At 45.0% G+C, this 24,881-nt stretch overlaps 1 protein-coding gene across 1 annotated transcript; it reads left to right on the top strand.

Annotated features, from left to right (window-relative positions):
- The first annotated feature begins 250 nt into the window (after nucleotides 1-250).
- On the top strand, nucleotides 251-19,143 carry LOC143838533 (mitochondrial amidoxime reducing component 2-like). The gene is made up of 7 exons (XM_077339964.1): nucleotides 251-899; nucleotides 2,906-3,079; nucleotides 6,782-6,944; nucleotides 7,984-8,124; nucleotides 11,643-11,704; nucleotides 11,959-12,030; nucleotides 17,743-19,143. The coding sequence occupies exons 1-7, from the start codon at nucleotides 658-660 to the stop codon at nucleotides 17,870-17,872; spliced, it is 984 nt and encodes a 327-aa protein (XP_077196079.1). The 5' UTR covers nucleotides 251-657; the 3' UTR covers nucleotides 17,873-19,143.
- Nucleotides 19,144-24,881: the final 5,738 nt, after the last annotated feature.

The following is a 24,881-nucleotide window of genomic DNA, read 5'->3' on the forward strand; positions in this document are numbered from 1 at the left end:
TGGCATAGGGGTCAAAGTCCAGGGGGGATGAATAGGGAAGGAATACTTGGCAGGGAGAGAGAGAGAGAGAGAGAAAGAGCCGTCTTTGGAGGAGGAACAGGATACTGTCATTTCAACGGATTTCTACCTCCTACCCCAAGACACGTGTAACAACAAGCTCCCCCTTCACACCAGCCGCTGCCTGGCCCCCTCCGATGGACTCTGTCGTTTCTCCCTCGCTTTCCCCGATGCCTGCCAAGCGCCTTCTGAAGCAGCCACCTGATGCCATCTCTGCCCCGTCCTCAAAACCTGGCCCAACCCACTCGAAAGTTTTCCACCCCGATCGAAAGTGGGCTTAAGTCTCTGTAACTGAAATGAATTCAGATCCCGCTTGCTTTTCAAAGGCAAAGAACAGAAACGGCCCCCAGATCCACTGGCAGCCCCCGCTATACGGACTTGTTTGCCGCGTGCTTCAAATGTTCAAAGTCGCCCGCGCCTGGGGTTCCAGCGGAGCTCTGCCGAAGAGGGGCGGGGTGCGCTGCCTGCTCGTCGCGCGTCCACGGCCAAAAGCGGTGCGCCTGACGTGGAGCCCCTCGCGCCCGCACCAATCCCGGGCTGGTTCGCGAGGAAGCGGCGCCCCCTCTCCAGCGGCCTTGCAGCCCCACGCGAGCCGTGCCCATGGCGCCGCCCGAGCTGTCCCCCTCGCGGGTCGCTTGGCTCTGCGTCGCGGGGGCCGCCCTGGCGCTGGGGGTGGCCGCGGCCTGGCGGCGGCGGCGGCAGCGTCACGCAGCCCGGAGCTTGGTGCAAGTGGGGACGGTGTCCGGGCTGTACATCTACCCGGTCAAGTCCTGCCGCAGGGTGTCTGTGGACGACGCCGCCGTGACGGAGATGGGCCTCTGCAAAGGGGACATGGGCGACAGGTACGGCGGGCGAGGCGGAGGGAAGGAGGCGGCGAGCAATGGCGGCTCGCGCCGGAGAAGCTGGCCCGCTGGCCGAAAGCGAAGAGGGGGCGAGCGGAGGAGTCACGCCTTCAGTCGCCGGCCGACTCGCGTTCAGCAAACCCAGCGGGAAAGGAGGACGGGACCCGCTTGCGCCGGCGACCTGGAGTCACTGGGCAGGGATTGGGTGCTGGGGTTGTGGGGGCGTCATCTTTCTTATGGCCAGCGACCCTTTCTGTAGGGCCGGGGCCCAGGCTCCCGGCATTCGTGGTGGTGTTTGTCCCCGAAAAGTGGTCGAGTAAATCGAGTCCACACTGAACACGTGGTGACCATATTCGCAAGACCACCTCAACTTGCCTCCGCACCTGCTGAGAACTTAGGCAGGCCCTGGGACCCCTTGGTCTACCCCGGAGGCAGAAGGGGAGAGGGAGTGCGATGGAAGAATGGATTGTGCATTTCAGACAATGCTGAATGAATGCTGCCCCACATAAGAAGCCTCTTGACAATTACAAGAGGGACAAAGGTTTGCCTGCTGTTCTGATTTTCCACTTGTGAAAGTCTTTCTCATATTCAACAGTGTGGTTTTTGACCTGCAGTCTGGAGGTCAAATTACACAATTCATTTTGCAGTTGGAATGCCCAATATCTAATGTAGCTGCAAAAATACTGGTGAATATCTATGTGCTTTGGGGGAGGGGATAATTGATTGGGGCCATTGAACTCTGGAAGCTATTTAAAACTTTTTCTTCACCCCATATTGGAAATACCCCATTCCAACTGCTTTAGCAGCAAGGAAGTTCGTAGCAATGTCTGTGTTTTTCCCTTGTGGGGCTTAATGGAAGGTGGAAGCATTTTTTATTAGGGAAATAGCAAGAAGGCAAAGAGTTCACCTGTCCTTTCCCAGTGCTGTCACCGTGATCTGATCTGCAACCCCAAACACTCACGTTTCTACACAGCTCAGTCAAAAATATCAATGTCCAATAAAGTATAATTCTAGATAAAAACTTATAGGTTTTTCTTGATGGTGAAAAGACCCAGCCAAGAGCCACCAGGATCAGGTGCTGGCACCCAAAAAGAATGTACAGAAGCATTTCTTAAACATTTGAATGTACACCACTGCAATTTCATTCATGTATGCATTTTTGTGCTGTAGTTGCAGGTAGGTTTGCCACAGTGGCAGCTCCTGTAGTGTTAAAAATGCCGCCACACAGAGCTAAAATAATGATGGCCATGATTTGTCAGGAAGCATCACAGGGCCATTCCAGAAAATGCTTGGTCCTCCAATGTTAATTTCAATGGCAGACATACTATTTATTTTTAATTTATTTAGAAAATTTAAAAGCCACCTCTCCAGAGATGTGCTTGAGGCAGTTCTATGATGTGGGTTCATGGTTTCTACTACAGTGTGAGTGGATGTAAGCTACCTGGATTTTGGGCAGAACTAAAACAGTTTGCGAAGAAGTGATCCTTACTTAATCCTTTATATTTAAAACTTGAAGTCAAAATTAGCCTTCCAACAACCTAATTTTAAAATCTGTTCTGCAAAACTGGGTCTCTCGATGCCAATACATAAGGAGCCCATTCATTGGTACACAATGCCTGCACATCACAATCAGCTTGACTTATGAATTAGGAGGCTTGGTACGGTAATATGTTTAGTTAATTTGAGAGCCAGCTTGGTGCAGTGATTATGAGCAATGGCTTCTAATCTGGAGAACCAGGTTTGAGTCCTCATTCTTCCACATGCAGTCAGCTTGGTGACCTTGGGCCAGTCACAGTTCTGACAGAGCTCTCAGAATCATCTGCCCAACAGGGTGTCTGTTATGGGAAGAGGAAGGGTAGGCAGTTGTAAGGCACTTTGAGACTCTTTCAGGTCAGAAAAGGTAGTGCAAAAACGCAGCTCTTTTTTCCTCTTCTATCCCAGTTTGCAACATGAGAGTAAAAGACTACTTAGTGAAAGAATAACGTGCTCTCCATATTAAACTTTAGGTTTTGGCTTGTAATTCGAGAAGACGGGCACATGGTGACAGCTCGGCAGGAACCTCGCTTGGTGCTGATTTCTGTAGCTTGTGAAAATGGCAACTTGATCCTGAATGCTCCAGAGATGAAGGAATTGAGCATTCCTGTCAAGCTCCCTGGAGGGAACCCAGTCAAGAACTGCAGGTGCTGAATTCATGCTGTTTTTACAAAACATTTAAACTGTTCAAGATGTTTTCCCATTTACTGTTTTTCCTTGCCGGATATGCATGTCAGACAGCAAATGTATTAAAAGGCCTCAAAGAACCAAGTCCTTTATTGTATTACTGAGTCATTCAAGGGATAATCAATTGTGTACTTGCACATTTGTATCTGAAGAAGTGTGCATGCACACGAAAGCTTACATCTTGAATAAACTTTGTTGGTCTTAAAAGTGGATTTACAGTCTGTTCTACTGCTTCAGACCAACATGGCTGCCTACTTGAATCTATGATTTGGTAGTAATCATCAGACTGATTCATATGCCCAGATCATGACCCACTAAGTAACTGAAAGCCTTCCAGAAATGGCTTGAGAAATCTGTTTTAACCTGTGATTTGGGCACACATTCCAGCCATGATATCTTATTTCCTGAGGAGTTAGTCCATACCACTGTGTCAGTAAGTTTAGGATCTCTCCATGCTAAAATTATTTGATTGAGAGTCAAGCAACTGCAAGTAATCTTTCTCAGGGTGCAGACTTTCCCGTTTCCCTGGGGGGGGGGGCTGGGGCTGAGCCAGAGGCCTAGCGTCCATCACAGGGAGGAGCCAATGGTGTCACATGGAGGGTGACACTATGGAAGTGGGGCCATGGGGATTTAGGAAGGGGAGATGTACAGAGTTCAGAGTACCTTTTCACTTCAAACTAGTATCCTGTGAGTCCAAGTACATTTTGAGGCAATTCAGAATAGTTCCCAAAGTCTTGACTTCAAAGAAAATCCAGTTATGCCAACTATGATTTTATATACCTTGCTTTCTTAGCACACTGCTTAAAACATCTTAAAAACACAGACATTCAGAACAAACTATTATAAATCAATTTATGGGAAATTACTGCATTCCTGTGCATTGTTAATTTCTGCTCTCTAGATTCAACTTGTAAAACACATTTGGCTACAACAAATGATCTTCAGATAGCTGAAATACATCTTTAAATTTTAATTAACAATATGAACTATGTATTTACATTTTTAAAAATTATAGTACAATCAGATATTCTCCTAATCCGTGTTAGCCCTTCTCCTGCCCCCCCAAGCATCCTCTCCTGCCTTCCCCAACTGTCCTTCCCAGTTTCCTTATCCAGATTGCCTTCTCTGATACAACCCACTTGTCAAGATGTCACAATTAAAAAAAACACTTGTTCTTAAATGACACTGAATACATTGGTTCTAACTGATGTTCATTGAATGAACTCATTAGCTATAACATTAAGGTCAATTTCCTGAGAGGTCTGTTTATGCCCATGAAGAAGAGCCATGTGATCGAGTCTTCCCTGTCTCATGCTTAACCTTAGAAAGGTCTTTATTCTACAAAGGCATGAGAATGACCTTTCTGAGGAGCAGGAGCAAGCAGGTATGGTAAGGCCTACTCTGATAAGTTTAGCTAATTTTGGTATTTCTTTACGTAGACATTTCCCTTGTTCTCCACTGAACAGATCAATCACATCACAAAGAGCTAAAAGTTATACTTTCTGCACCCCTTGCAGTATCCAAAAACAATGAAGCTATAGTCAGGTAACTTGTATGCAGAGCACATCATGAGAAATGCGGGATTAGAGGAGTCACAAATTGGGATCAAGATTGCAGGGAGAAATATCAACAACCTCAGATATGCAGATGATACCACTCTAATGGCAGAAAGTGAAGAGGAACTAAAGAGCCTGTTGATGCGGGTGAAGGAGGAGAGTGCAAAAGTTGGCTTGAAACTCAACATCAAGAAAACAAAGATCATGGCATCCGGCCCTCTCAATTCCTGGCAAATAGATGGGGAAGAAATGGAGATAGTGACAGATTTTATTTTCCTGGGCTCCAAGATCACTGCAGATGGGGACTGCAGCAAAGAAATTAAAAGACGCTTGCTGCTGGGGAGGAAAGCTATGGCAAATCTAGACAGCATCCTAAAAAGCAGAGACATCACCCTGTCAACAAAAGTGCGTTTAGTTAAGGCTATGGTATTCCCAGTTGCAATGTATGGCTGCGAAAGTTGGACCATAAGGAAGGCCGAGCGTCAAAGAATTGAGGCTTTTGAACTCTGGTGCTGGAGAAGACTCTTGCGAGTCCCTTGGACTGCAAGGCGAACAAACCGGTCAGTCCTAGAGGAGATCAACCCTGACTGCTCTTTAGAAGGCCAGATCCTGAAGATGAAACTCAAATACTTTGGCCACCTCATGAGAAGGAAGGACTCCCTGGAGAAGAGCCTAATGCTGGGAGCGATCGAGGGCAAAAGAAGAAGGGGACGACAGAGAATGACGTGGCTGGATGGAGTCACCGAAGCAGTAGGTGCAAACGTAAATGGACTCCGGGGAATGGTAGAGGACAGGAAGGCCTGGAGGATCATTGTCCATGGGGTCGCGATGGGTCGGACACGACTTCGCACATAACAACAACAACAAATAGTCAGGTAGCATCCAGGTGAGTTTTGTAAAAGTTTAGAATATATGTCGGATTAGGGTAGGCTACATCAGAATAAAACCAACACAAGATTAAAACTAGTTTTCCCCGACACCACAATTCATATTTAACAAGAAGGGAAATAGTGATCTAATAAATATAATGCAAATACATGGTAACAGATAGGGAGGCCAGCTAAATTCAGCAGAGCGTTCCACCAGTTTTCATCAATGGATACCACCTCAACATTTTAAAATGAAATGGAAATTGCTGTAAAGCCTTCAACTAGCCCCATATTGGACAGAACACCATCTTATGTGTTTTGGGGTAGGGTATCAGTGATTTCTAAGCTGTTTGTGATTTTGTTGCACTTTTTATTAGATTCGTATCTAATGTATTTGATACACTGTTGCTAGCTACCCTGAGCCCACTCTGAAAAAAAAAATTCTTCTCAGTCAAGAACACATAGACCTATCCCACATCAAAAGCAACAGCAGCAAGCAAGCAAGTGTTCCATTTCAAAATGAAATGTAATGGTAATATAACTGAAAAGTAAAATAAAATCAGCCAAATTTGAATCGAAGCCAAGCAAGTATGTTGAGCCCAAGAGAGGCCTTGCAGCTACGTTGCAAGTGGATAGGGCTGTTTGCTTGAGTACTGATTGAGTGGTGTAGGGAAAATCAAGGGTGGCCAAACTTTCTTAATGTAAGAGCCAGCCACAATAAACTTTAGATGTTTGAGACATGGACATTCTTTAATCATAGCATGCACATTTCCTTACAGCCTCAGTCACTGTGTTCCAGCATGGGCATTTTGCTGCTTTTGCCTCTAGATACTGCAGGGGAATAGGGCAGTCCTGTCCCTCAGCAGCGACTCTGTCAATATGACTTGGCACTGGTTGTCAGGGACGGGGTGGGGAAACCAAATGGGGGGCTCAAGCCCCTCAGCTCCATCCCCAGTTTACACCCCTGATCTTTATGTTCCCCCACAGTTGTTTGAGCAAATAGTTCTGCTACATTAATTGAAGGGACCAAGAATTGTGATTTCTGCACAACCCTTTTTAAGGTCATATTTCTGTTGTAGCATTCACAGGGTAAAAAGGTCTTGGGAAAGCAGCCCTATGGAACAAGTTGCAGGTTATCACACCCTGAATGATACTTATCAGTTTAGATATAATTAAAATATTTTATTATCGTAATCCAAGATTTTAAATGTAATGTCTGTTTTGCAATCTGTGCCAGGGTCTTTGGGCTTGATATCGAAGGACGGGACTGTGGGAACGATGTGGCATCTTGGCTCACTGCTTACTTCAACTCGGGACCCTGTCGGCTGGTTCACTTTGAGACTCAGATGACACCAAGGAAATGCAAAATGATTAAGTCTCCTTTTCGAACTAAGGATAAGGTAGATGTTTTCCATTGTGGCCACTGTGTTTTCTACTTTGCTTAAAAACAAATTATTGTCACATTTTGAGTACTGAACTAATGGCTGGCAGCTGGACTTCATAACACATTTCAGTTAGATGTAAAACCCGGAAGTCAACATACATAGGGAAGCAGAGAAAAATGGTGACATGGTTACACTCATTCCAAGAAGAGTTCAGACACTGATATCCCTGAGTTATCTGTGCCCCTTCCCCCATGCTTCCCATTCAGCACAGCAGCACTAAACAGGTCTTGAAGGCCCATTTCAAGTGCTTGGGATTTCTGAAATAAAATATATCCAGCCAGCTGAAACTGGGAGAGGAGATTATTGAATCTATAAATTTGCCACCTGGCCTGGAGAAAACTGCCTTGGTCCTTTAATAGAAGCTTAATGTGTACAAATGGGCAGTTGAAATTTTTCACAGTAAGTAACATCACCTGGTCAATAACAGCCTGTTAAGCTTATATGAAAGTCACAGGCCATTTTCCTCCAGACTGGCTAACTCAGACAAACCTGATCACATCAGCTCTCAGAAGCTAAGTAGGGTTGACCCAGATTAGTACTTGGATGGGAGGCAATCATAGACATTGAGGTGTGCTAGCAGAGCCAGGCAATGGCAAACCACTTCTGTTCATCTCTTGTTGCTTGCAATGTGACAACACTTTACACAGCCATGCAGATCTGCAGATAAGCATTCGAAGAACAGTTATTAGGTAGGGCGTTACCAATCTATTGAAGTCCTGTGCACTCAGTGGTCGGAAAAAGTCAGAGCTTGTGGAACTGTGCAAATCCAGTAAAAAGGCAAGGCAGCTTTTCAAAGACAACAAACCCCTGGAATGCCTTAAGCACGAGGAACACTTGAGAGATGTACTTGCAGGCTACTAAGAAGTGCATTCTTCCATACTAACCCAAGGAATTCCTTGAGCATAAAGAACACTTGAGAGGTATGCCTGTAGGTTCCTGATAAGTGTATTCTTGCAGAGACATGTGATCATATTTCTGAATTTTTGCAACATAGATCCCCTACAATGATTGTGGCCCTCTTCTGATCATCTCAGAAGCTTCAGTAGAAGACCTGAATACTAGAATGGAGAAGAAAATCGATATGCGTAATTTTAGACCAAGTATCACAGTTTCTGGCTGCAGTGCTTATGAAGAGGTAAACAAATATATTCATTTGATATGGTTCTTAAAAAAATATTTCTGAGGGCATTTGGAAATCAGTTGAGCTGAATCTTAGAAACTAACTGCTTTGCTCAACATGATTAGTGAACAAGTAACAGGATTTTTATATGAATAAAGGTAAAGGTAAAGGTATCCCCTGTGCAAGCACCGAGTCATGTCTGACCCTTGGGGTGACGTCCTCCAGCGTTTTCATGGCAGACTCAATACGGGGTGGTTTGCCAGTGCCTTCCCCAGTCATTACCGTTTACCCCCCAGCAAGCTGGGTACTCATTTTACCGACCTCGGAAGGATGGAAGGTTGAGTCAACCTTGAGCCGGCTGCTGGGATTGAACTCCCAGCCTCATGGGCAGAGCTTTCAGACGGCTGCCTTGCCACTCTGCGCCATAAGAGGCTCATATGAATAAGTTTTATAAAAGAAGAAGAGCTGTTTTTTTGAACCCTGTTTACTACCCAAAGGAGTCTCAAAGTGGCTTACAATCACCTTATTTTCCTCTCCCCACAAGAGACACCCTGTGGGGCTGAGAGAGCTCTGACAGGACTCTGGCTCACCTGGGTCACCCAGCTGGCTGCATGTACCTTTTAAGAGGTAGTGACTTTGGACAAACAGAATGATGGTGCCAAAGAATGAACATTGGAAATGTTGGACTAATTGTGCCCATGAAAAATTTATGCTAGTTTTCCAGCTCTCAGCAAGGAGGAGTTCAAATTAAAAAAGACTCTGTATGTTGCACAACATTGGCCGTTCAAAAAAGTTCTATCTTTGTTAGGGCTTTCATCTCTTCCTTTGCTTATGTACATTACGTTTAGTCACTACCTAGTTAGCATATGCATAACTCATAGCATTGTCAGCAGGTTATTCACTGAAAGTCAGAAGAGAGACAACTGCAAGGAAGGCTATAGTTCCCCCTGTACCATAACTAATAGCCAAAATGCATGTTATATTTCCATATGGTTGCCTCCAAAAATGAGATCCATGTTCTTGCATTCTGTGCACTATTTAGACCATAAGTGTCCATTCTTCTTACTAGAAAATGCTTTGTAAGTGCTCCATTTTTAAATTTATGCCAATATAATGTTACCTCACTTGACCTTGGCATTCCTGAAAGCATTTTCTAGTCCTCAGCGTGTTATCTTTGAAACGCCATGGTCAGGATGAATCAGGATTTTCTATGGCAACATAGTAGCAAATATGCAACCAAGAAGTCCTACCAAGTTGTTTGAGTTTTGCACATGTTTATTCCGAGCTCCTAAGTCATTTTTCTACTGCACAAAATATGTCCCACTGTGCATTAGAATAAACGCTGAATCATACTGAGATGGCTCGTTTTGGTGTTGCAGCAGGCCTTATTGCATAGTTAACTACTTCAGAAGGGAATTATTGCCATCTTGTGGTGAGGTGTGCAGCAACAAACACTTGGATGCCATGACCAAGCAGCCTACCTAGGAGCAGGAGAATTAGATGCTTGCATTGCATTCCTGTGTGTCATGATCAGTGTAGGAATAAAAGAGTTATTTCAGCATCTTTGTTAACATTGTGGCAGAAAAGAACATGGAAGAGCGAGCATAGTGAAAACACTTCCAGTCATGACATGATTGTAGAATTGGGGAGACTTACAGTCAAAACTACTTGGAATCAATTTAGGCTCTAAAGTCTTTTTTGCCTGCCTGACCACAGGAAGATGCCTTCTACTAAGCTGGACATTCTCTCTATTCAAGGTGTCTGTAGTGGCTGTCCATGGTCTCAGGTAGAGTCTTTTACAGCATCTACTGCCCAGTGCTTTTTTACTAGAGATCCCGTGGACTGAACTTGAGATCTCCTGTATGTAAAGCAGATGTTCTACCACTAAGTGATGGCTCCTCTTAGAGAGATTATTAGAGGATATATCCAACTAGCCAGGATGACTCAAGCAACCCTCCACAATTGAGAGGCAATAAACCTCTGAATGCCAATGCAAGAAGGCAACATTAGGAAGAGGCCTTGCCTTCTGTTCCTTTCTGAGGGTAAAATGAAGGACAGGATAACAATTCAACCCACTGAGTCCCTGTTGGGGAGAAATGTTGTAAGTCTGATTTTGCATATAGTCCACCCAAAAGGGATATTTGCTCTTGCAGTTGTTTCTTCCAGTATTGCTTTCAATAATCAGTAATCAAAGTACCATTAAGTATCCAGAGTGCAATGAGCCACAGGGCTGGCAAGCAGTATGGGTGGAACAGATACTCAGTGATGGTGTATTGCAAGAAGTTGGGTTTGAAAGAAAAGTGCTTGGTATCTGTCAGTCCCCCCCCCCCATTTCTGTTCTCCCTCCTCCCCAAAATGGGGGGGGGGACATTTTTCCTCCTGTTGCTTCAACATTTCCCAAAAAGTTATCATTTCTGTTCTCATTTGCACCAAATACCTAGAGACTATAAAAGTGCACAAGATCTGGTGTTCAGTGGCTTTCTTTGGAAGGTTGGCTCACAGGATCATTTTTAAGGTGGAAGAGTCAGCACACAGTAACTTTCCACCTCAGTCCTCATGTGATACTAGCTTTGTGGAAGATGTTCCACATACTAAAATGGCAAATTTTCATATCTTAACACAGCCCGCGGCGCCGTGGGCGCCGCGGACTAAATAAAGCCGTAAGGGCTGTGTGGAAGGAGTTAGAGCGGGCTCGGTCCGGGATGAGGAAGGGTGCCGATTGGCCCCTTCCTCTGGACAGACCATCGGCCGAGCCAATTGGCAGGCGCAAAGCGCCTCTGTCGTGTCAGGCCACCGGCAAGGGAGCAACTGCGAGCCGCGCAAAGCGCGGCTCGCAGTTGCTTCCTTGTCAGTAGGGTGGGAATCGGCCAGGCCAATTGGCAGGCGCTTTGTGCCTGCCGATTGGCTCGGCCGATGGTCTGTCCAGAGGAAGGGGCCAATCGGCACCCTTCCTCATCCCGCTCACCGGTAAGCCACCTTTTACTCTGCCCCAGCCTGCTAGCGCCCATTGTATTTCGGATACAATGGGCTTTTTTACTAGTCTTGAATAAAACATGTCAGATAAGGGTGTTTTTATATGGCTGCTGTAAAACACAAAAACTGAAGAAGAAAGTCACCTTAGGACATTGTATGAATTGACTCAGATAAGGTGACTGCAGCTTTTCTGGCTCAGAAGAATGGTCCATCTAGTAAACTTTACTTTCTTTATTTAAAGTTTATTTATGAGATTTGCATCCGATCTTTCAGCCCAACCAGAGGTCTTTCTGTGAATGAGGATGAGGAAGATACTCTTCCTGTCCACTCTCTCTTGCTTTCCCATTCTGTGATTTATCTGTATTTTTCTCCATCCCCTAAAGAAATATAAATCTTCCCATTATTTATTTGTATGAAATATTCTTGTCATAAACATTTGTATCTTGGTGTCCTCCTGATCAGAAGCATTCGAAATATTCAGGGACTGCATGCTAATAAAGGGGAAATCATGACTCCTCGGTAATTGTTAAAATCCATCTGAATTATTGAATGTTCCCTAGGATACCTGGGACAAGGTTGTAATTGGTGACGTAGAACTGAAATGGGTGATGGCGTGTGACAGGTAAGTTTGTTGTAAGAGGTAAGAAAAATCATGGTAGTTTAGCTTAGCTTGGTGGGTGGAAAGTGCTGTTAAGTCTCAGCCAGAGACCAAAAGGCCATTGTCTAACTCTGCATGGTGATCCTGGACTACCTTGGTGGTCTCCTGTCCAAACACTGATCAGGGCCAATCCTGTTAGCTTCTGAGATGTGATGAGATCAGCTAGCTTGGACCATGCAGGTCAGGCATTAGCTTCTACAAAAATCTTATTGTTGCAGGTGTATTCTTACAACTGTTGATCCAGATACTGGAATCATAGACAGAAAAGAGCCACTGGAAACACTCAAAAGGTAAAACTACAGTGATCTTTAGCAATTACATGCTTAGAATAGAGTGAATATAATGGTGGTGACTGAACACGACATTGCTTTATGAAACAAAGTTTTTGAAGTGGTGCTGTGTATTTCTTGACAATATCCCGTACTGCGGCTGTCTTCCTAGGTGCACATGTTGCTGTACATATTTATGTTGAACTCTAGAGCAGTAGTTCCCAACCCCCGGTCCGGGGACCAGTACCAGTCCATGGATCAGTCGGTACCGGGACGCGGCTCGTCCTCCTCCCCAGTTGTTGCCTCGGGGGCTGCACTGCCACTCTGCCACCGGCTCACCTTTGGTGCTCTCCTGCAGCCGCCATGGCTGGGGCTCCCCCTTGGCGTGGCACTGCGCAGCTGTTGCTGGCAGCACCCCGCAGTGGATGGCGGGAAGTCAAGGGCACCGGCGGGAAAGCAAGTGGAGCAGAGGCTCAGGCTGCGGCGATGTCCCTTGGCAAAAGACTACCCCCCCTCCAGGTCTCAGTATAATTGTCAAGGGTTGACCGGTCCCCTGTGATAAAAAGGTTGGGGACCACTGCTCTGGAGAACAATAGATTCAAGTGTTGGTCTGAAGCAGCAGAACTCATTTAGAGTCCAGCAACACCTTTAAGACCAACCAAGTTTTATTCAAGGCATGAGCTTTCCTGTGCACATACACTTCCTCAGATACAGTGTCATGGCATGGAAGTAATCAGTTCAGACTTATAGATTGAGTGAGGGCAAATTAACATACAGCATATTGAAATTGCCCAGCTTCCAGAGATGCATAGGAAAAAACAGCAATCAGGATTTGTTTGCATTCACCTGAGATTGAATTGCATGGCAAATATTTGTCCACAGTAAAAATGCAAATATCTATAATGGACAAATAGCCAGTTGCTGACAGCAGTTAGCTGAGAATATTGCCCTATTGTCCCCACCTGACCTCTAAAGTATGGAAGCATCTAGGGTTTAATTTTTTTTGGAGCATTTGGTTCACAGACCAGAAAAAGCATATATATATGATATATATATGATTTTAAACTAAAGAGCATTATGCCAGTCATAGTTACATTACAATCTACTTGTTCAAAGTGAAATATTTTGGTGTCATATGTGAGGATGCCTTGCTGACACTGTTTCAGGTTGTATGCAAGATCTCAGTTGCCTCAGAGACAGGATCCAGATTATCTGGCTTCGTCACCTATTATTGGATAGCCAAAACTCATTCACAGTGTAACCTTTGTGCTTTTAAAGTGTTGTCAGCTGTCCAAGGGAACTATTTGAGAGATGGAAAGGGTAGGATGCAAATGATGTAACTGATAATAGCTGTTACCCATTTGCTAGAAGTCCACCTTGGTAGACTTCTGTCTCTTCACACCCATCTCTGTTACTGTGACTTGTCATGGAACTGTTCCAGATCGTTTACAGAATTTCCATGCCAGCACTGACCATTGCCAGGGATACTCAGAGCTGGTAGGGAATTGTGGAATCATAGAATTGGAAAGGGCCATGCAGATCATCTAGTCCAAGCCCCTGCTCAATGCAGGGTCAGCCTAAAGCATTCATTATAAGTATCTGTCCAGCCACTCCTTGAAGACTGGCAGCCTTCATATGATAGGAGTTATCCACATGGCAATTCATGCCAGTCATTTAAGGCAGACTTTAATAAGCAAACATATCGCAGGGGTCCCTCAACAACTAGAACTATCGGAATCCGGGGTATGGGGCCCTGAGGTGCTGAGGGAGAGGCGGTCATGGGAGTTGGAAGAGGGGTTTTTATTTTTCTTGTTGCCGGAGTAGGTTGGGATTTGGGTTTCATGGCTTTTATGCTTTTATGTATTGGGATTTTATTCTTGTAACCCGCCGCGAGTCAACTCTGAGAGCGGCGGGTAAGAAATCTAATAAATAAATAAATAAATAAATAAATATTTTATTTTAATTGGTTAAGCTATTAGTTAATGCGTTTAAAAGCAGACGATGAAGCAGCTAATAATCATTGTGGGGCATCAATGATCCTCAGAATAAAAAAGAGGATTTAACAGGTTACCTCTCCGTAATCTGACCAATCCTATAACAATGTTTATCTAAATGGGCTGTAATTATGCTTGAAAGTCAATGCTTAGGAGTTTACAGAGCCTTTAAACTGTCATAAACAGAGAAATGTAAATATAAGCCCCCTTCTCGCCGTAAATTTGGGTCACAAGGGCTCATCTGGCAACTGGAAAGTGCCTTCCATACCTGTGTGGGGAGAGTTGAACCTGTCAGGATACTAAATCTCTGATGGGTAAATGGTGAAAAGAAAACAATTCTCCCAGCACTCTAAGATGTCCGAACAGCACTGGTGATCCTGCCTCTGTCAGTTATTTGACAGCACTGTGGCTTTGGAAATAAACGTGAGCAGAGAGGCTTGGAAAGCCATATTAACTCTTTCAGCTCCTTCAAGATATTGTTCCCCAAAGGCAGAAGGTTAGCTGCATAATGTTCAGATTGTTCATAACCACTGTAGCCTTGGGACTTCATGTGAAAAACCTTTCTTCTCATGACTGGTGCAGTCAACACACTTTTCCTTTTCCTTTGATTGACTCATTGAGGATGAAATGCTTGGATTCAACTGTGTAGAAGTCATTAGGCTCAAGAAACCATCCCCTCACATAACAACTTCAGTAATCTCATAGTGGGAGCCCAAAGGAATAAGGTGGTCTAAAAGGTCCCAATGAGCCCTCTCTCTTTCACACCATGGTGGACCCGCTACAATGTGTTGGCTACTGGAAACATGGTGGCAGCAGAGCCCACTGAGTGGCTGGGCCGCTGCATGCAAGCTAGTCCCGCTGGATCCACACTGCTTAGTGACTGCAAGCTGGAGGGACAGGACTGGTCCTCGTAGTCTGGTCCGTTTTACTGACAGCTTAACCAGCTTGTAGAACCACCCTCATTATGGTGTTGCTTAGATGTAAAATAATTTTGCCTCAGGTTGCCTGGAGAATTGATGGCTAAGCAAGATTAGAACTGGGGACTCCCATCCGGCAAATTCAGCCCTTACACAGCAACAGCCCTATCAAAAGAGACCTCTAACTGATGGCTAGTTCAGAATAGCACAAGCTGTCTTGCTGCCCTGGTTCCTGGGACATTTGTTGCTAGCACAGCAGATCCAACTCCTAGCGGCACAGTGGCATTTGGGAAAGTGTATGAAGTTCCACGGGGGCTAGAGTATTGGAGTCAGGCCAAGTTAGGGGAAGCATCGATCTCTTGACATTTCTGTTTGTATTTTAAAGCAGATGCCTGGGGCTCCGATTGCAATCAAAGCAGTGATGCTAGAGGAGAGAGGAGCTTGCCCTTTTCCTCAGACCGTTTCCATGATCGAAACTGTCTCCCGAACCTTCCATTAGCCCTGGGCTGTTTCCACACAGGGACACTTCTGTGTGTTGCTCTCACAGTGGCTCTGAATGCAGAGGCACTTGCAGCTGTTGGCGGAGTTTGCATATGCAAAGAGGAGTCTGGCACCAAGCCACTTAAAAGAGTACAATCATTTTATGAAGAAGAGGAACAAACTATGTATAGGAAGAGAAGAGAGAGGCCTCAACTAACTGTCTAACTGTTGTTCTGTTGCCTTCATTCAGTCAGTGTGTTGTGGAGGCCATCAGGGCAGAAGTGCTCCAAGGAACGGGGAGTCTCCAAATGAGTCAGTCAGAACTCTGGAGGACATTTGAAAAAAAAAAAACCTCAGGAAGTTCCTGTTCTAATTATGCTAAATACACATCTCCTCCAATGCCCCCTGCAGGATACTCCTCATATGCTTTTGAATCATTCACACTACACATCTTGCATATTCCAACTGTAGCATCAGTGAAGCTTCCAATTGAGATGGTTCACAAAACTTTCCATCACCCTTCAGCTTTTTATGACTGTCATTCTGCCTTCTGCCACTAGAGGGCACTTCCAGGTGTAAAAAAACAAAACCGGAACAGCTGTAGCATTATACCAGTCTAATAACCTGTTGCAACCATGCCCTACTAATTTCCAGCTTTCTTCCTTCCTTCCACCTCCCCAAGTAAGCCTCTGGCCCTTTTTAGTGGAAAAATTATGAGAAAAGCGGCATTGTTACCTTTCTCCTGCTGCTGGCCAGGTGAGATTGTTCCACAGAGGGCTGAGGTTTTCCCGCTCAGCTCCACCCCTTGGCTGCTCATGCTTGAAGAGGAGCTGTTTCCTCCTTCTGTTTATGCTGCGGCTTCTCAGGGGAGAACATTCTTCCAACGGCTGTTAGGTCCTCCTCCCTCCTGCAGTTATTACTCTTCTGTCCTTGTTACAGAATCAGAAGCACAGAATCATAGAGTTGGAAGGGGCCATGCAGGCCATCTAGCCCAACCCCCTGCTCAACACAGGATCAGCCCAAAGCATCCTAAAGTTACGTTCAATTGTGGTGTTCATACTAATCAAAATGAATCCCTGTGTTTTCCCCTTTCTGGATTAGAACTGGAGGGGGTTCTAGTTCACAAAATCATGCACATTTGTGGGGAAGGGACTGGTATAGTCCTCCCCCCTGTGCTAAGGTCCAGGTCTGAGTCAGACACCCTGATTTTAAAAAGGTATACCTGACCAGGGATATTTCCTCATATCCTCTAGCATGGCTTTTTTCTAGGAATATTTTAAAATGTGTCACTGGATAGCTGACCTTTGGGTCTGCTTTGTCCTGCTCTGCAGAGAAATATTTTGTGTAAACTCAAAAAGATTACTGAAGTGTTTTTAAGTCAGCTCTACTGGATTGGCCCCAATGTTACATTCAGGATTTTATCACCTCCTTCCTCCAAGCAACTCAGGGGATGTACATGGCTCTCCCCTGCCCAGCTTTGTGTAGTGCAGGGGTAATCAAACTGTGGCCCTCCAGATGTCCATGGACTACAATTCCCACGAGCCCCTGCGAGCAAATGCAGGCAGGGGCTTATGGGAATGAAGTTACAGTCTTTCTACTGAGACTGTACCTCCAAATCCGCAATTTGATTACCCCTGGTGTAGTGGAGTGTGGACTTCTAATCTGGCATGCCGGGTTCGATTCTGCACTCCCCCACATGCAGCCTGCTGGGTGACCTTTGGCTCACCACGGCACTGATAAAACTGTTCTGACCGAGCAGTGATATCAGGGCTCTCTCAGCCTCACCCACCCCACAGGGTGTCTGTTGTGAGGAGAGGAAAGGGAAGACGACTGTAAGCCGCTTTGAGCCTTCTTCGGGTAGAGAAAAGCAGCATATAAGACCCAACTCTTCTTCTTCTTCTTCTTCTTCTTCTTCTTCTTCTTCTTCTTCTTCTTCTTCTTCTTCTTCTTCTTCTTCTTCTTCTTCTTCTTCTTCTTCTTCTTCTTCTTCTTCTTCTTCTTCTTCTTCTTCTCCCATTTATCCTCTCAACTATCCTGTGAGGCAGACTGGGCTGAGAGTGTCTGTCCCAAGAGAGCTTCATGGCTAGAGGAGGCTTGAATCCCAGCTGTCCATTGTTCTAGTCACACTGTGGCTCTCCTGATGTCCATGGACTACGATGGGCTCATGGTAATTGTAGTCCATAGACAGCTGGAGAACCAGTTTGGCCAGCCCTGTTCTAGTCCGACCACAGTGCCGAATGGACTAATGCACCCCTTGTGTCCCTTTTTGCTTTCCTATACAATTATTTTGACATCCATCCCTTGGCGAAATGTCACTAACAAAGATTCTCTGTTGTTTTCAGCTATCGGATGTGTGATCCATCTCAGAAACATATCTACAAATCGGCTCCACTGTTTGGGAGCTTTTATGGAGTAGATCACATTGGAACCATTAAAAAAGGAGATCCAGTATATAAGATAATTGATGGTTAGAAAAAGTATTGTAGAGGGAGAAGGTGATTTACCTTAAAACAATGTGTAGCCTACTCAGTGTTAAAGTAATATAGAGTCTGGTGCAGCTAAATCAAAATTTCTGTTTAAGTTCCATGAGTTTTGTTCCGAAGGCAGACAAAAGGAAGTATTCTTTCCCTCAGCAAGTCCAAAGGATCTAATGATTACAAGCATAAATGGCTTTAAAACGAGGATTTGACAGATTCATGGAGGGTTATCAATAACTACTAGCCATGGCAACTAAAGGGAACCTCCATGTCCAGAGACAGTAAATACCTGCTGCCCTTACTAGGAGACAATATCAGGAGTATGCCGTAGCGTCTGTTCCATTTGTTGATCCTTCAGGCTGGACACTGGATGAACCAGGGTTCTGTACTAGATGAACAACTGGTCTGCTCCAGAAGGTAAATGGTGGCATCCTCACATTCTATGGAACATTTAACTACCCTTTTGAAACCAGATAGAGTTAGAAGGACTCACCTTTGGCTAATGCAGCCATGCATTCTTCAAGTGTTTGTAGTTTAATTGTTAACAGAGCCAATGTCAGGGGATTGGCACCTTCCGGGTATCTTGACCTTGCCCAAGGCCCACCACCAGATGGAGAGGATTGTCCATTCTCACATGAGAAAAGAGCACCCTACAAACCACTGAGACCATATGGTAGTTGCACTCTGCATTCACCAGATACTTTCTCCAGCAGGAAATCGGAGATTGTCCTAGAAGCCTCTGGGATTCGGCAGAGGTCTTTGGAGAGATCTCCCACTTCTTAGTTGGATATTGGAGGAAGTGGAGCAGTGCTTCTCTCTGGCTCCTTTGAGCCCTCCTTATACTGACTGCAAAGAAATTAGTGTGTGTGTGTGTGTGTGTGTGTGTATGCACATGCATGATAGGAATAAGGGGTGTGGAGAAGAAGGTGGTGATGACAAAGAGCCCTGCGCATCATATGGGTCAGGGGTCTCCAAATCCTTAAAATGGATCACAAAAGAAACAAAAAACTAAAGTACCCGAAGGATACAGGTGACAACCATTCCACAATTTGCTTTCTACTGAGACTGTACCTCATGTTTAATCTTGAAATAACTTGACTAATAGCCATTAATTTAAGAAGTACACTTGCTGAAAAATTACATTTTAAATTAATCCATTGTAATTTTGAAAAAGAGGAAGCATTTATTTTTCTGTGAAATCTATGTAACTTTGGCTAAGTTTGACATATATAAAACTTTCAATTAAAAATGAAATTTTAAAACAAATATTACCAGAGACTTTCTTACTCCTAAAATCTAAAGCTGTTTTCTCAAGAGATGCCTAAATTCTGAGTGTTTTACTTTTAGTTCTGTCTGTATTGTTGTGAATCACTTCTCGTTTAGAGGAGTTGTCATGTGCATAAATAAATGAAGGCATCTGCACCTGAACTCACAATGCACTACATTACGTCTGGTCAAGCCCGTCCTCTAGGCTTGTGACAGTGTCTTCTCCTGCAGGTGAGGCCTGCCCCTGGGAAGGGAAGCAGGCAGCTGGGGGCTCCAGCGATTAACAGGCTAGATGGATAACATGCTCACTAGGACCACCTCTGTTCACAGGGAAGGCATGAATTCATCCGATCATTTGGGTTTAATGTATAGCTGCATTTCCAGGGACTCAGCTGGGATTTGAATATTTTTTAAGCCAGCCCTTTTCCCAAGATTTAAATCTGTGTCACCTGTGCTAGTATTCAAAGGGGGGAAAAGATGCATGTGTTTATTTAAAAAAAAAACAAAGTTAGAAAGTCTCCAGGTGCAACAGAAACTCAGGAGAAGCCAAATGTGGAGCTGAGTGCTGCCATGAAGAATAACTGAATGGAACCGGGGCAACCGGCTCATCCCTGAGGGGTTTGGTTCCACAGATTGGAAAGCTCTATGTCCTGCCCCGATGGCCCACAAAGTGCTTGACTAAACTGCTTTGGGGGGGGGGGAACAATTGCTGCTCAGAGGAGTCCGGCTCAAATCCCCAAGCACCCTGCCTATTGTCCTGCTTGGCAGAAGGATTGATAAGTACAGATATGGCTCAGAGAAAACACTGGTTTTGAAGAGAAGAGCTGTTTTTTTGTACCCCACTTTTTATTACTCAGAGTCTCAAAGCGGCTTACAATCCCCTTTCCTTTCCTCCCCCCACAACAGACACCCTGTGAGGTAGGTGAGGCTGAGAGCTCTGAGAGAACTGTGACTAGCCCCAGATCACCCAGCTAGCTGCATGAGGAGGAGGGGAGACTCAAACCCAGTTCCCTGGATTAGAGGCTGCCGCTCTTAACCGCTCTACCAGGCTGGCTGTCAATGAATGCCTGCCTTCCAGGTACTGAGGGCAGGATGAAAGAGTCTGAGTGGGGCTCCTTCAGCCTTCTCCCTACTCTTGCTGTGGCCTTTTTTTTCGGCTTAGCCCAGTGCTACGAATCGAGCAGCTGCCAAGCACATGCTCTTGGGGTGCCCACCCTGTGACAGCTGCTGGGATCTTCTTTCTCCCCCCAGGGCTCTGGACAGCATCAGCTGGGAAGGCTCCTGGTAAACAGTTGACTAATTGATCGCTCCGCTTTTCACATGGCTACCGCCGTGCTGCTCTCCCATCTGTGTACGGTTCCCTGTCATCCTCATGCCATAACACTGGAGAAATGATGACTCTGGCTTGGGAGAGGCTTCTCTAGGCCTCCTTGCCAAGACCAAAGCTGTAATGGTTTGTTATGATGACCTTTTGTTATTCCATTAGGGCTCAATTGCTTGGAAAAAAAAGCCCAATGTGTGCATACTTTAGGAAAGTTTTCACCCTTTCCATTGACCTGACATCACAGTTTATACTAGAAAATGTATTAATGACATAGTAGTGTTTTCATGTCAGGAGGACCAGCTTTAACAGCTATAATCTGCCCTTAGTCATCATAAATATAAATGTATTGGTAAAACAGATCTTGTTAATGCAGCCAAGATAAATGTGAGGCTATATTTCAAACCAGTGGAAGCACACAGAGCTGGTGTGTGTGAATGTGAGAGTCAGCTGAAATATGCTATTGTCAGGCGGCTGTTAACGTGAGTTCCCCCTGCCCCCCAGGGTTGCTAGTTTATCTTGTGGAAGCATAAGGACATACTTCTTTGCCTGAGACCTTATAGAGCCACCACTGCTCACAGCAGGCATTGTCTATATATCTAATAGCAAAGTCTGCTCCTCCATCTGTGGATATCTAAATCTGGATTGGGGCCACACCAACACTAAAGAGATTTTTCTGCAAACTTGGGGGGACCCCTAGGGTTGCAGAAAAATATGAAATGTTTTTAAACATTTTTATTCATCTTAAACTTTTTTATTCTTGCCTCCAATTCCTCATCACAGCGTTGTTCCTCTCCATCTCTTGGAAGCACACGCCAGCAGAAAGACACTTTGTACCTAGAGTAACACCAAGCCAGCTTTCACATTTTTGAGTGACATCAGAAAGCATGAGTGAATATCAGAATAGTGTGTCCCAGGGAGCAACTGGTGAAATCCATTCTGGGAGGTTAGTTCTGCATGATACAAAAAAAAAAATGTATGGATCAGCCTGTCGCAAAATGTCAAGTCTCCAAAAGTCTCCAAGAGGGAAACTCACAGAGCGACACACTTCTTATCTTAAGCAGAGTGACACACTTCTACACCCATTAAAGTCCATGGGCTCAGGGGGGCATAACTCTGCTTTGGACTGCCCTGTCAGCATAGTGCAGCAGGGCACATAAGGGAAAACATGACAAATGGGCCTCCTATTCAATGGGAATGATAAAGGACATATTTAGAGGCTCCGATTTTAGACCTTAATCCTTTTGAAAAACAATATGCCTCTCAAGAATCCAGGAAGTAGAATAATGGGCCTCTGTGTTGTTTAACTGCTCTATTATTTAACTACAGTTACTTAAGTCTCTGGGGGGAAGGATGTCATAAATCTTTTAAGTATTTGTTCTGGTTTATGGCTGAAGGGAAACTGTATAACTTTAAATCAAATCTTGTAAACATTTGCAGTGCCATATTATTTTTACTTGGGGGCATTTTGGCATAACACTAGGGGAGATGGTCCGATCTTTTTAACATCTAAATCTACTTCTCACTTCATGTTTGTGTAGACACAGCCTTCACTGTCTTGATTCTGGATTGAAAGCCAGCGTGAGATAGGGGTTAGAATGTCAGAGCAGGATCTTGGAGACCCGGCTTTAAATCCCGACTTTGCTGTGGGAATTCGGTGGTTACCCTGGGCCAGGTCCTCTCTCTCTCTCAGCCTGAACTACCCTACAGGGTTGCTGTAGTAGTAGCCACTATACTAAACTTTTTCTGAGGGATTTCCATGCTCAGAGATATTTTATATCCTTGGATCCTGTGCCATAAGTCAGGGGTAGTCAACCTGTGGTCCTCCAGATGTTCATGAACTACAATTCCCATGAGCCCCTGCCAGCAAATGCTGGCAGAGGCTCATGGGAATTGTAGTTCATGAACATCTGGAGGACCACAGGTTGACTACCCCTGCCATAAGTAACTTCCATCTCTAAAGATCTCTTTCCAAATGCACATCCCAATTGCCAGTTCAGACGTTCACCCCTCCCTCAGGACTCTCCAGGGACTCCTTCCTGTGAGGATGCTTAACACTTGCACATGCTCTTTAGGTAACCTGAATTCAAAGCCACTGCAATTTTTTTTTGAATTACACAAGAAATGCTGGCTGTAGAGGCATCAGCTGTGTCGGTATTACTTTCCCTGTTTTATAGGAACTGTACAGTTTCATTGTCATTAAATCAGTCTATGAATTTGTGGGAACACAGGTTATACACATAGCCTGCTAAGCACCTACACATAGCCTGCTAATTTCATTTTTCAGATATATTAATGATGGCTTTGACATAGTGTGTTAAGAAACAGATGTACATAACTGCTTTTCTCAACAACATGAGATGTAACTTGTCCAAGCTATACTGTTATTTCCCCTATCTAAGTGTAGAGGGCAGCCAAGGCCAGCAGAATTTCCTAGAAGTGAAATAAAAAATTGCCTTTATAGGGATTGAGTTTTGTAAAATATCCGTACATTTAAACACATCTGATGTTAGACAAATTGTGTGGGCAGCCAGGCCCATATTCTTCCACACAGGCCATTGCATGATTGGCGTTCACAGATCACTGAAGGTCTTGGGTGCTTTTCTTGGTCTCTCACATTTTACAACGCCATTAGGAAAGAGGACTTTTCATGCATCTCCTGAGTATTGCCGTGTTCCAGCTATCTTAAAAATGCAAACATTAGTCTAAAATATCGCTTCCCCTGCCATACAGCTGTGGAGCTGAAAGAGAGAAATGGTAAAGGATATTATTATTTTAGAGGACTATTACTGTTGAAGAAGAAAAGGATTACCCAGGGGCTTTCCGCACCGGGATCTTTGTAGCAAATTGGTTGCTGAATGAAAAATCGCCATTTAAAATAGTGGAATTTGTCGTTATGCATACCTGCCTTTGTAGTGGAATCCAGTTGCGTTTTGTAGCGTTTCCCACAGGCTTCCGGTCTCGGCAGAAATCGCTAGAAAGGAAGCGCTATTGCCAAGCTCGTCCCGCCCCTGGCCGTCAAGCAGCCAATGGGCAGCCGTTAGCATGCTCCCAAACAGCCCCTTTCCCTTTAAGAAAGTTTAAAAAAAAAATAACCAGACCCATTGCAACGAATCTGTGTTGATTTGTTGCAACGGAGAGACCCATCCAGCTGCCTGGTGTGTTTGAGCTGTCATTTCATCGTTGCCACGCTCCCTCCGAGTGAAAAAAAAAAAATCCCCCCCCCCTCTCACGGGCCCGATTTTCGGCTGAATGAATGTGTAAAAAATAAAGGGAAACTACATCAGCAAACGGGCTTTTCTGTTCTTTGTGCTTAGTGACTGAAGGGGAGGGACTGAAGCCGGGGAAGCCTCTAAACAGAAAGAGGCTCGCTGGTGCGTTTATCCCCGCTCGCTCGGAGAAAAAAAAATGGCGATCGCTTCGCTGGAAGATCAGAGGAAAGAGCCAGGGGGAGGGACTTTGTAGAAACCGCAACAATGTTAACGCACAGGTCTTTTTCGCTAGTGTTGCAGATTGGTTGCAGGAGTGTATCGCTTTCCGGAGGGTGAATCCACTTTGGGGGATTTCCCTGAAAGCGCTACAAGGAAGCGCTTTTTGCAGATCGGTTTCAGGTGTGTGGCAGATTGTCAACGACGTTGTGCATAACGGCAAATCAGTAGCGTTTTCAATTGGCAACCATTGTGCGATTTTGAAGGCGTGCGAAAAGCCCCCCACATTTTTGTCCTGTCCTTGAAGTTTGGAGCAGAGGCTTTGCTACGTAGCTGCCTGTTGGTCTGAAAGCCTTTTTACTAAAGCCAAGAAGGAAAAAAGGACTTTCCCCCTTTGTTCAGTTTCCAGTGCCTTCTGTTTACTTCAGAATCAATGTGTTTGCCTTCATTAATGTATAACGGGAGGGAAAGGGTGCTATTTTGGAAGGAGGGATAGTCACCCCTTGCCCCTATTTCAAGCCATGGCCAATGGTGATCTGGAGGCATACAGCTCTTTGGCTATCATCATCTCAGACATTGGGGAGCACAACACACCTGTGAGGTCCATGAGGGTGAGAGACAACTAGGCTGACCAGCAATAACATCAATAACAACACCTACAATTGTCTAGCAGTTTACATGCTCAGAGTGCTTCTCACATTCTCTGGCTTAGGAACCAGTATGATTATCCCCACATTGCAGGTAGAGGGGCTACTCGGGTTGTGAGTGGCTTTCCTGAGGTTACCTATAGGCCAGTTCCAAACCTTCAGTGTTACCTAATATTAAGGTATATCTTGCCTTTCTCCCTATTGGAAACTAAAAGTGGCTCATGCCATTCCCCTCTCCTCCATTTTATCCCTGTGATGACTCTGTGATGCAAGCTAGGTGAAGAGAATAGCCCCAAGTTGCCCAGCAACCTTCCATGGCAGAGTGGAGATGTGAACCTTGGA

Source organism: Paroedura picta, chromosome 1 (genome assembly GCF_049243985.1).
Source record: "Paroedura picta isolate Pp20150507F chromosome 1, Ppicta_v3.0, whole genome shotgun sequence".
NCBI lineage: Eukaryota > Metazoa > Chordata > Lepidosauria > Squamata > Gekkonidae > Paroedura > Paroedura picta.

Excerpts from the sequence above, each read along its gene's own strand:
- LOC143838533 (XM_077339964.1), top strand. The coding sequence starts at position 658 with ATGGCGCCGCCCGAGCTGTCCCCCTCGCGGGTCGCTTGGCTCTGCGTC. Across the intron at positions 6,945-7,983 it reads CTTTTCGAACTAAGGATAAG|ATCCCCTACAATGATTGTGG; the intron begins GTAGATGTTTTC and ends TTTGCAACATAG. Across the intron at positions 12,031-17,742 it reads CCACTGGAAACACTCAAAAG|CTATCGGATGTGTGATCCAT; the intron begins GTAAAACTACAG and ends TGTTGTTTTCAG.